At 37.9% G+C, this 13,155-nt stretch overlaps 1 protein-coding gene across 2 annotated transcripts in view; it reads right to left on the bottom strand.

Annotated features, from left to right (window-relative positions):
* Positions 1-2,208: 2,208 nt before the first annotated feature.
* ralylb (RALY RNA binding protein like b) overlaps positions 2,209-13,155 on the bottom strand; it is a 127,745-nt gene continuing 116,798 nt past the window's right edge. For both annotated transcript variants that reach the window (XM_086306625.1, XM_086306623.1), the window contains exons 7-9: positions 12,216-12,385; positions 8,329-8,367; positions 2,209-6,179 (exon numbers count right to left, since the gene is read on the bottom strand). In XM_086306625.1, coding sequence (XP_086162751.1) covers positions 8,335-8,367; positions 12,216-12,385 — 203 coding nt within the window. In that variant the 3' untranslated portion in view covers positions 2,209-6,179; positions 8,329-8,334. The remainder of the gene's footprint in view (positions 6,180-8,328; positions 8,368-12,215; positions 12,386-13,155) is intronic.

Raw genomic sequence — 13,155 nt, 5'->3', positions numbered from 1 at the left:
CTAAAAACCTTATTAAACTGTGAAAAGGTTGTCTTGCGGAACCTATAGATTTTAGTAGACGCTGCTGTTTCCTCCAAAGAAAAATAAGAAAAAATAAGAAAGTGTATTCCGGCTATGACTTTTCACAGTTGGAGGATGAGCAATGTGATAATGTCAGCCAGTTTTCTGTTTTGCCCTGCTGAGTTCTGCAGTCACACAGTGTTGACTCTTGTTAAAAACAAGGCCAAATCAGGGTCATAATCAGCCTTGGAATCACGTTGTATGTTCCCAAGTGAACCCCAAGAACTGGACTGTTTATTAATCTGAGTGAGGGCAAGTGTAATGAGTTTGGAGACTGCTGCTCGACCGCAGGACACAAGTTTAAGTCTCGTATGCCCAGCTGAAGTGTCCTTGAGATTGGATGGGATTTTTCAGCACCTCTAGAAACCCTTTTTTCTGTTTCCCTGAACTCTGAGCTAAAAACATTTTCCTAAACAAAGACATATATTCCCTATCTCATAAATTCATCCTTTACTTTACAGATCCTGAATACATCTCCATCATTTCCCAAATGTCAGATAACTTTTTAGTTCTTTAAAAAAAAAAAAACCTCCCCATTTTAGTTACCCATCCATGTCCAAGTATCAAAATCAGCAAGCATCAATATGTAACATATGTATGGTTTTTATTCAGCTATGAGTAGGTGTTTTTTTTTTTTTTCACACCCATATACAGTTATGTGGAATAAAAAGAATTTCCTCAGGACCCTTTGGTAGCTCGCTGAACCACATTTAGCAGCAATAACGTGAAGTAATCATTTTCTGTTTTAGTCACTGAAAGAATTTTGCCCCACTCTCCACCACTTATAACATTGTTTCAGTTCACTGAGCTCGGCCAAGTTTGGCCATTACAACATCTTGTAATTCTTTTCATGTTTAGTCATTCTGTTGCAGATTTGCTTCTGTGCTCAGGATCATTGACCTGTTTTCTGCCAGACAGAGAGCCTCAGATTTGACACTAGAATATTTTTGGTATATGGAGGAGTTGATGGTTGTCTTGATGCTCTAGTCCTGTGGCTGCAAAACAAGCCAAAACCATCACTACTCCACTATCGTGCTTCAGAGTTGGCAATTGTGCTGATATATCTGATTTCGTTTTTACCTGATATTTTCTTCCACATTGTGTCAAAACATCTCAACTTTGGTCTCATCTGCCTTGTTCCATAAGTCTTGTGGTTTGTTCAGATGCAACTTTGCAAACTTAATGTAAGCTGTGCCGTTCTTTGTAGAGAAAATATGTTCTCTCCTTGCAACCCTTCCAAACAAGCCATACTTGTTCAGTCTTTTTCTGATTGTGCCATTTAACGTGCTAACTGAGGCTTGTTGAGTAGAAGATGCAGTTCATGGATTTTTTGCATTTTCTCTGTGTATTGCATGTCCTGACTTTGGGGTGAATTTGCTTGAATGCCAGTCTATGCAGGCTCAGGAAGACTGCGTCAGTAGGGCCACAGTCTTCCTGCAAAGAGTCCTATAAAAAAAAACATTTCCGTTCACATGCCTGTAGTACATGCTTCATCACCATTCATTTTTACCAGTTCTATACTAATGCAAATGCATTTGGCATTTTGGAAACCTGCTTGTGAGACATCTCTAGAGTTAGGGAATCCAAAACATAGTTCAGTTTAAATGTGAATCAAGTTTATATTTAATTCTGAACTAAAATTTTAGATCGGAAATTAATTTGACACGGGTCTTACACCCTTATCGTCACCTGTTTTTAAGCCCTCTGCACCAGAATTCAAATGACCTGCCAGCAAGGAACATGGAGCCACAGTTAAATTGTATTTGTAAAAAGCTCCCAGTTGAAGGCACAAAGTAATTTGAACTGGCAGCCAGCAAGACCGGTGCCATTAGTGAAATACAAGATGACAAACTGCCATAATAGTGTCCAGTTTTCTGTTGACTGACATTAATTTGACATGCATTCAAACAGTGTGCTGTATGACTTGTTAAAATGTCATTGTGGTGACAAGTGCGGCACATACGCTGCATAATCAACCACAAATCACGATTAAATGAGAAGTCTGAAATGGAGAAGGACACAGTAATGAACGCAGAGAAGGAATATGAAAGAGACACATCTTAATGATGCACCAAATATTTACAGACATCTGTAAACCATCTGCAAGTAATTATCACATCTGTTTACAATAAACGCAAAAGCTTTCTTTGTCCTTAAGTTCATATTTATTTGTAAAAGGAAACAGGTGCTCATTGAAACATTTGACTAGTTAAATGACACAAACAGTTTTTTTTATTGTTTGATAACACAAATTTTTATCTACAATGACAATGAAGTTTCTATTCATACAACAGTTATAATATAACGTTTTATACATGAACTGAAAATACAAAGTTACAGTAAACATGCCTTTTGATAAAAATATTTTTACAAAAAAATGTACATTTCTATACAACAGTTATCAGTTACACATCTCTACAAGTCCCACGATTCTGGTTTAAACCTGCAAGTACTCCAACAAACTGTCAGTGTATTATTTTTTATTATTTTTAACTTTTAAAATTCATCTAGCCTTTTTGAAATAAACATGGTAAGGGCTATTTACAGCGGAAAGAAAATCGAGTTGAGCCAAAAGTGTTCTAAAGTGACCCAGATAAATTACGACAGTTAAAAGCAATGAGGGTTTTTTTTCTGTGTTTTTGCAGAATATTTGACACGTCACCATACTGTCCATCAAAAAACAGGCCACCAGCAAAAAAAGAACCCAGACAAAAACCCCTCCCCCAAAACAAACAAACCAAAAAAGATAAACATGTTGCAAAGCCATTTCCTTTAAACATGTTCGGGATACAAAAATAGTGCTAAATATTACACATTATCATCATTCACCAGATGCTTATTTTGAATGAGCTTCAGGATAATCGTTTTTTGATTTTATGCATGTTTTTCCCCAAGTAGCTCTGCCCTGCCAGGACTGAGTAGTGTATTTATAATATTGTGCAAAGTGACTTTCCATTTTCGAAATCTTCTGCTGAAGGGAGTTTATTCAACCAAATCACAAAGAAATATTTGCTTACCTACTCTTGGTGGCATGGAATTTTGACAGCCTTGGTTTGGTACTTTCAAGCTACAATAATTTTTGTTTATGCTTTTCAAATCACTGAACAATTAGAATCGATTCGAATACAACCAACACATTAACTGGTATTCATAGTTTTTGAGAGCAATTATTTTCTCCACAGTCAAAAAACAATTTAAAAAACACCACAGATGAGTGTATTTTTTAGATCAATTACGACACTGTTTTTCAAAAGAATGCCGAGTGATGAATTTATATTTTATCTTGGTTACACCAGGGTGGATCAAACCTTTAGCAATTCAAGGAACAACAACTTAAAAACAGGGTCTCAGCTTTATCAGGAAATTATTGAGAAAGTCTTTTGTATTATTAACAATATGAATTATTTATAACCAGTTTCTAATTTGGTATTTTGAGTGAAACAACCTGTGAAACTTTCATCGAGACTGAATCACATAATTAAACATGTCTTATATAGCCTTCTTATGTATCCAGGATGCACCTTTTTAGTAGCGTTACTCGAAACAATAATCCTTCTTCATTAGGGAACCTTTAAACTATGCTAATAGCTTTAAAAGAATACATACCAGCTGATTATTTTGTTGCATCAATCAGCTGATGGAGCAAGATGGTGCTAACTAGCTACATGGCATTGTTAGTTATTATAGTTCAACTACTAATAAGAACTTCAACAATCTCAAATATGTATATAACATACCATTTAATATAAATACAGGGGGATGAAACTGGCCTGTTTCCTTCTTACTAACATTAACTATATCATAAACATATCTAAGAATAGGGAAGTTCTTATTAATACCTTTGATAATTCAGAGGTTCAGCACCAATCAGACGGTTTAATTCTGGGTTTTAAACGTATTTTACATTGCGGGCCACATACACCTGAATTGGGCTGGACCAGTGAAACTACATCATAAATGTATAAAGAAGAGGTTCTGGCAGTTCACTGCCCATGCTGTCCTGTAATTCTAAAAAAACAAAGTTTTCATGAACTCACAAAAAAATGTACTTTTAATTCAGTGGACTCACCAAGGACTGTTAATTGTGTCTGCTAGCAAAAATAAACTGCAAAATAAAAGCTCCTGTGGGTCGGATATCCTCCCAGCATGCAAAAGGTCCCACAAAGTTTTTATAAGATGAAAGCTAAACCTTAATGAGAAAAAAAAATAGGGATGCCAACAATACAACATGAGGAAGAAGAATGGAAAGATTGTGTTATCCCATCATTCTGTTGTTTGTGTTGCGATGCGTAGCAAGAACTTGTCGGTATCCAAATTCCAGTTTGAGGCTTTAATATTTTTATAATTTAAACTACAGTATTTTGAAACCTGGAGTCAGGGTGTGATTTATGAAACCAAACAGAGGTGTGGGAGTTGTTTTCTTTCCCCATGAAAATAATGAATGTATCACAGTGGTCCTATATACTCTGAGGCCAGTTAGAATATTTAGTACTGCTGTAATGTAATGTTCATAGAATAACGACAATCATCCATTTAAAACACGACATTTACGAGAATATTAATGGTAAAATTAATATGTGTAATATTCTCTGTCTCGTGATTTCCCCTTCAGACACAGGTAATCGACTCCAATTACAAAAACACAAATGGTGAAACTTTTCAGTCAAACACTAAAACACTGACAGTTTTTACTGTAATGAAGGCGTGAACAGAATTTTAGCCGATATGCATCTTCATCAATGCTACACAGCGATGAGCCGAGACACCTGGGTCCCAACAACAACCTCCTCTCAGCAGGCTTGGAACAGCATCAGCTTCTTATTGTTTGAATTAACACTGCGGTGGTTAAATTTGAGTGGTGGAAAAATACCAGAGTAAATTTGATTTGAATAACGAACACGTTGAACGCGCTGACATCCATTCACTTGCAACGTAATTCAATTTGCAACAGTTTATGTATAATCAGGTAAATTATAATTGCTCAGCTAAAGCTGAAACTAGATTGTTATGCAATGCACATAAACAGTTGAAGAAATTCCAATGTTTTCTTTTTTACTGTTCGTAAGCTGCACCGAGTGAACGGTCAAATGATCTCAGTGCCTAGTGAAGTTGCTTTAATAAAGCACTACGCTTTATTTCAAGTTTGATTATTCCAGAAATTTCGGGGTTCTGAATCAAAGATCTCATCCTGAGATAGTATCAAAGCCTGCCAATGTTTAATTTAAAATCATAACAAGTTCCACCATTTCAAAAAACCTTACTTTGCTGGCTCAACTAGATAAAATGGAATCAATGCAGGATGCAGAAGGAGAGGGTGAAGGAGAAAGGCGCTGGCTTCTGAACAGCAGCAGTCCATGTTGGGATGCACAAGCTGAGCGGGGAGGAGTGCACTGAGACGTTAGGGCACTGCTCCCTGGCAGGAGGCCTGTGCCAGTGTTGGCTCTCTACCACAGGAAGCCCTTTCTGCTTCTGAAACTTGGCAGGAGTTGGAATATATGATGGAACAGCCCCACAGGGCATTTGTGTGATAAATGGATAAAGCTGGATAAAGTTATGCTCACAGCTATTGGCTTATGTATGAGTCAAATCCGAAGCAGACGGCAGCGATGTTTCATTCTTTTGCTGAATTTCCTACCACGGTCACAGATTGTTCTGTCATTTATTCATTTGATATTTGAGCATAAACAAAAATTCTTTGAAAAACAGAAATTACAGCACAAGGACATTTCAGAAGAGCAATAACAATAGATCAAAAACATTTCCATCTTTGAACATAATTTCATTTAGAAATCCAAATAAATCCTTTTATTCCTTTGACTTCGGTTTGATTTTTTTCAGTTTCAGGATAAGAGTGCGAGTTCTTCCAATGAAATATAAGTTGCACATGAAGTAAACTCGGGCCACTGAATTAAAATGGGTCTTGAATATATTTTCTTTAGAGATCATCACATCACATTTTGTTTGAGCTGCACAGTCAGGCATCTAAATGTGATTCGGGGTCTCTCATACACAACTTACAGTCCTGAATGGGTGTCTTGATCCCTTACAGATCATTTCCTGTCTCTTGAAGGTGACGATGAATTCTAATACCACCGACCAGGAGCGTCTGCTTCCTCACCCTGAAGAGATAAAGGAGAAAACTTATGAAAATACATTACAGAACTGCGTCTCCTCCTCAAACATGGTGAATGCTTATAATGCTGTAAATCTGATGAGGATTAAGCTGAATTTTAAGGCTTGTCCATTCTGAATGGCCTCAGAAATATCTCGGGAAGTGCAGAAATATTTTCTGGTAGCTGGAGCTGCCTCGCTAATCCTTCTGGACATGACTTATTGAGGTTCTTCTCACTGTGATTTTCAATCCTTGGTGGGCCTGCAAGCTACACATTCATATATTCTCTCGATCCTCGAGTGGGATTTTCAGGTTTTTAAATGTATGTGCTGTGAGGGGGTTCGGTGAATTGGCCACTGATGGAATTTCAAAAAGGCAGAAAGAAAATGGAAAACTCAAGTGTAACGTGGTTTCATAAGAGGTGGAGGGGGGAATAAGCTGTTGCCTAAACTGAACATTTTTGCCTGTACATTAAGAAACTGTAGCTACATAGCAACCACATAGCATATGCTCATTTTGTACAAAATCCCACACAAATGATTAGCTTCATTGAGCATAAAGATGGAGAACAGAGGGAAATAGCTAGTCTTGTCATAAATGGCAATGAGAGGAATCAAGGGGCCTTTATTGGCAAATGATATAAGCTCATGCAAGCACAAAGTCCAGAAAGGTAAAAAGTAGTGCTGTCAGCATTAATCTTGTTAAAATGACGTTGACGCCATAACCGCTGCACGCCGTCAACACGATAGCGCGGTTAGCTCATTAATGCATTAGCTCCGTGCAGCCACACGCACGGGGCGATCCGCACTAGCTCGCTAACGGAGATTTGCCGCGTTAATGCGGTTATGGCGTTAACGTCATCTTAACGAGATTAATGCTGACAGCACTAGTAAAAAGTCAGAAAACCAGGAACACATGCAGCATAACAACAGGGAATATAAACAGGTATCTCAAAGAGGAGGCGGGCTATGAATACAGTGGGAGCTAATTAAACAATGGCAGATATAAGTGAATAAGGTAAAAAGAGTCAATGGCAGGTGAAGACAACAAGCGAGAAGAAAAACACCGGTGAGACTAAAATAACAACAGAATCACAAACAGCACTGTGCTACAAAGCAAGTCCAGCCTATGCGGCATGTCCCTCTGTTATCTGGTTTCATCTACCCTAACATCAGCAATCATGCTATGCGGTCACACAAAAGTGGCTATCAGCTCAACCGGAGGTTTAACAATCTAGCTATGAGCTAGTTTACATGAAAGCTGAAGCTTTGGCAGCATGTGACCATCAGAAACATGGACAGGTCCTCTGTCAAAAACCCCAGCTATGTTAGAGTAACAGGGTATCAGTGCTCTGTCATTAAGACATGGACGAATCACACCATCTATTATTCCACTAAATCAATATTTAAATGTTCATAAGACCGTTATAGTTTATATTCTTTCAGCTGCAGCCCTTGGTAGCGGTAGCTGGGATTACTCTAAAGATTAAATCGAAAAGCGGAATTCAAATGTAGGCTTATGCTACGTACAAAATGATCTAATTTTACAACGAATAGATCAAAATTGGGTACAAAAACCAACAGAGCTCTGCAGCCTCTAATGAAGTGAGTTTGCCTTAAGTCATCCAACACCAACAGAAGACTAACAGAGTTTAACTCAGTGCTACGTCTACACTGAGCTACTCGTAAACACTGCCGCGCACGCATGCTGTGAAGAGCTAGCCAGCACCAAGCCAACTGATGGTGTGGCTGCATCGTTACCCACACCCTGAGAGGCGAGAAGCAGGGAACTCTTTACCTTAGGCCTCACCATTCATATCCCCTTTCACAAAATTCAATTAGATGAATGTTGTTTATGGGCAGTTCTGGCCCATTGGAATGTCATTATTGCTCCGTCTGTCGAATTCGGTATTAGATGCCCTTCAGTGAAGCTGGTCTTCCAAATGTCACGGAGCTTATGACTTAGGAGATGATTAACGAATGTTTAGAGAAGCTCAAGACACAGTTCAGCAGCTACGGTTTCTAATGAGGACTGGATGTAAGGTCTTTAATGAGGCCAGGCTGCAAGACCCCCCCAGAACCTTTTGCAGTCTTTTATTACGACTTCACAGCCGCTATAATGGATGCTTAGATCAAATACAAATCTAAAGCTCTTACCTGATCTCAGTTGTCAATATCCGATACGTGGTTTTCTATCTGTAAAGGAGAGCACATAGAGGAGGTTAACATCACAGACATGATACAGCCTTTTTAACTGAACACAGAGGTTGTATTTAATCTTTTCTAAAGGTCACTGGTGATATACGCTCAACAAGAGCAGCCATGCCAACCCGCAGAACAGTCTTTGTAGCACATTATCACAAAGTGTGATCAATGTGACCTTCAGGAAACAAATAAATCTCTTCCACCATGCCTCTGAAAAATAATCTCTTCCATTAGTGAGGACACGGAGCTTTCATCTAGGATAGCATGGCCATGTTCACCTGCTGGGTAATGGCTAATAAATAAAGTAGGGCTGAACGATATATCGCATTTGCGATAATATCGCGACATGATCAAGTGCAATTTTCTAACCGCAAAGGCTGCGATTATACTCTGGACATGTCCAAATTCATGGGCTGCATCCTCCTGAGGCCGCATTTGTAGACCGATTACGTCACAGCGACGTGCCGAAGGCTGTCCAAATTACTACCATATCCCAGCCAAACTCCAGTTTCCAGCAATGGCGGCCGCTACTAAGTTTTAAAATTACTCATACTAATCTTTCTGGGTCACAAAATAAACTTTTAACATATTTTCAGGCGAGAAAGTAGTTGTGTAAACATCAAATATCTGCTCGGTTTATCAAGATATCCCATATTTGTAAAAGTGCTTCGACGTTTTCAGAGGCGTCTGCTACCCACCAGCTCGACAGCTAGCCGGGAGCTCGAGGGTTACTGATGCGGCCGAGAGCGGCACAACTCCCGGCACATCATTTTCAGATCACCGCGGAGTTTCGCTGCTCGGGTTAAACGTAATATATAAGTCACTTAGACAACCTAAAAATGTTATTGTTGGGCTTTTTTCAGTGTTTTGTTTGTTCGTGAGTAAATCGGTTTGGCTGAGATTAAAGTTATTAGATTAGATAAAATAAAACTTTATTAATCCCCCGGGTGGGTTCCTCCTTGGTTTTCACACAGCTGACTAAACGTCAAACAGAAAACTTATTAAACAGAAGTATGAGACAGTCGAGAATTTACACCAGTGTCTGGTTATATTTTAGATAGCAAGAAGCAGACGGCCGAGTTTATTAAACTCCACCGAGACAGCGGTGACGCTAATCAGAACTAGACCGTCCAATTTCACGCCTTTAAATTTTAAAGGCGTGTTTGTGTGTGTGTTTATACAATTGCTATTATGTTTGCACTTTATGTGTAATGTTACTGACTGCAGAGATCAGTAAGATGTGTGTATTTTTTATTTATTAGTTTTATTTATTTAATATTATTTTTTAATTGAATGACTGTCTAGTAGTTCACAGATGTCGAAAAACTGAGTGTGGTAAAGCCACTGATTTTTTTTATGTATATTTCTGCAATCTGCACATTGTACTGACTTTCATTTTAATGTTTACACCAGGGTTCCTTGTCAGCACTTTATGCTCAGATGTTTGTAAGCTAAAAATAAACTATTGTGTATGTTCAAATATACTGTTGTGATTGAAGAAGTTAAATAAAAATGTCAGTCATCAATTCATGCATCACCTCATGTCATCATAACAGAGGTCTGTCTTCCAGGAAAGAACAGTTTAAAATTAATGTAATATAGTATTGGCCATACTATATGATGTATTGCTTGTCTTTGTTTAATAATACAGAAGACAAAGACCTTAAAAAATAATCGCATATCGCATCGCAATCGCAATATTGGGGCAAAAAATCGCAATTAGATTATTTTCCATAATCGTTCAGCCCTAAAATAAAGCATAATAAAGAAAACAAGGCCAGTGAAATACAGATAAAACCAGTATCAACTGTTTCCATGCCACTACTTGAACTTGACGATTGTGAAATGGAAAACATATTTAAAACGTTGAAGTATTGAGGATGTTTTGAATAGGTGAAGCCAACATGCATTTTGGTTTTGTTCCCCGGGACCTTCACCATACATCAGTCTCTTTTACTTAACAGCAGTCTATTTTTCAGCTGAAATCACTGGCGTAATAAATGTGCGTCTAAGCCACAGCTGACTGAGATCAACTGGCTGAGTGAATACAATCAATATAAGCATTGTGGGAACTATCGCGTCAGCGGAAAGACTGATTAGTTTCAGTTTTAGATTTTCCTTGATTGGAAATAGTAATCTTTTTGAATTGTTGGTAGTTTGAAACATAAACATATAAATGCCTTCCTTGCTTTCCACCACCTTCCTCACTGGTTCTAGGGGTTTTGACCAGTTATGGTGTTTTTATGATATTTTAATGAAAAGATTGCTGTAACTACACAAAAGATGTACTGTATTGTTTCATTAAGTAATCCTTCTGTTAGGCTGATAACTAAATTACGCCGTCACTGGCTAATGTCAAGTATTTAAGCAGTGCATTAAAATGAAGGTGAAAATAATTTTGCTCAACAGACTACATATGTCTACGTCTAGGTTCGATTTGTTGTACATTCAGAGATGCTCTTCTTCATACCTTGGTTTTCAAAGTGGTTATCTGTTATCTGTTTCCTATCAGCTTGAAGCAGTCTTGCATCAACAAGCTATTTTCACCAAGAGAACTGACACTCTGCTGATATTTTCTATTTTTCAGATCATTCTCTGTAAACCCTAGTGATGGTTGTGTGGGAAAATCCCAGTAGATAAACAGTGTACAATACTCAAAAGTCTGGCAACAACAACCATATCACATTCAGACTCACTAACATCACTTTTAGTGAACTGCTGATACCAACATCGATATTGACACTTTAAACTTATAAAGGCAGTTTATGTAGAGGAGAACAGTGTGCGATGACTTCTGAGATTAATCGTCATCAGTCTGAAAATCACACATTTGAATGACCTCCAAATCACTGTGATTTTTGCTTTCTACAATAATTAATGCAACAATGTACACTGTACATTAGAGAATATAGACAACAAAACACACTTTTCAGCTTTTCACCTATTTTGAAAAGATTTTTTGAGACCTAAAATGTCTCTAATGGACTTTGGGACAGCTTCTGTTGTTTAAATGGGCTACATACTGAACTACGAGGATAGAAACAAAGGATTGATCCATTACTGATACCAATGCTGGTGTCAGTACTATTGGTATTTGAACTGATCTGCCCACCTCTAATCACCTTTCTTTCCCAATTTTGACTTTCGGTCTTTACTTCAGCAGGTGGTCTTGACTATTTCTACATGCCTAAATGCACTGATTATTGGCTGTTTTACTGTGTTAACAAGCAGAAATCTATATACATCTATATAGTATAACACATAGTGTAATATATAATTATACAAAACTGATAAAAGTAATAAGTTCTCTTTAGTCAAATAAATTCATGTTTTTATATGAACCCAGCTGAGAATTTGACATTTTCCACTAAATTATTATTATTTTTAAATAATCCTAATAATTGAATCTCTTTGAGGGATCATCTTTTATTGGCTGCTTCTACTGACCTTGTGAAAGAAAACCTCCAAACTGAACCTTCACTTCACGGTTGGACCCACATCACTTCATGTCAAGTCTGTCTTAAAAGCTCTTCTATGTGTATTGAACCCACTGCTTTAATTATAGCCTGCAAGCATGTGTATGTGTGTGAGCCTGTGCCTGTGTGTGGGCCTGAGAAGAGGCTTACTTCCACTGTTTCAGCCAGGGTCGACAGGGAGAAACTGTCAGTCCGGACGCCCTCACCATTCACTCATGTGAAGCAACCGCTCTCTTAGATCTGTGGCCATGAATAATTCTGGAAAATTAACTTTCAGAAGGCGAAGACTGTCTGCCCACTTGAGATCTCCCAAAGTGCCTTGGTTTCTTCCCCCCTGTCAGGCCTGTCAACCGTTTCTCTTACCAGATGGTGGCTACCCTCCTCGTCATAGTCATCCTCGCCTCCATCGGTCATCTCTCCCGCCTCTACGTCCAGCGCCCCCTCGCCGGCCTCCTCTCCAGAGTTTTCTGCCGTCTCTGACACAGACTCCTCATGCAGGGAGTCACAGTTGTCCTCATATTTTCTCTGAGCCTCTGAGAGAGAGAAAGGAGGCCACAGTGAATGAAGTGAGAGTGTAAGCAGGGCCTGTATTTTTCTTTGATAATAATAGTAGTAGGCTGCTTTTTTGCTGTTTTCCCAGTTGTGCAGAAACAGGCCATGGTTCTCCTTACACTCAACTGGAGTGAAGTAGTTTGTCCTCAGCAAGCAACCGGGTGACTAACACTACTTTTTTTATTTGAAGTAGCAAAGCATCAAATTAGGATCAAAATTCTAGCATTTTACTGTGTTTATTCTTTTACAAGCGTGACATGTTTCACTTTTTTCCCCCAATTAACACACGTGTGTACAGTTCTTAGCAAATTTACAAGACCTCCTGTTACATTAATAAAAAAGCAGGAATGCACGTACGTTTTGACAACAAATTTTTCAAAAACTGTTAAAAAATTATATCACTTTTATCATTTTTAACAGCAAATTGAATTCACATTTCTATTTGAACACTGGACTTCTCTGAGAAGTCAGAAATGAATCAAGAGTAACGTTAAACCACTCAAATTATATCTGCTCAGGAATGTAAATCATTTCAAAACTTAAAAAAACAAACAAAAGCTTTACAAGTGCTTTACTATTTTTTTTTACTATATTGGAAAAATTAATGAATCTAAAAATAATAATATAATTTTAACATTAAAAATATCATTTTGAGTAAAGATCTCACATATACACGTGGATTAATGATTACAGAGACACAAAAAAAAGAGTTTTGGTAATTACAGAAACTGTTAATTTAGAACAACTGTGG

The sequence above is a fragment of the Aulonocara sp. 'chitande type north' Nkhata Bay genome, linkage group LG9, assembly GCF_057382095.1.
Source record: "Aulonocara sp. 'chitande type north' Nkhata Bay isolate Kocher_YH1m ecotype deep benthic linkage group LG9, A_spYH_male_GT1.1, whole genome shotgun sequence".
In the NCBI taxonomy this organism is placed as follows: Eukaryota; Metazoa; Chordata; class Actinopteri; order Cichliformes; family Cichlidae; genus Aulonocara; species Aulonocara sp. 'chitande type north' Nkhata Bay.
This window is presented reverse-complemented; position numbering and strand designations above follow the sequence as displayed.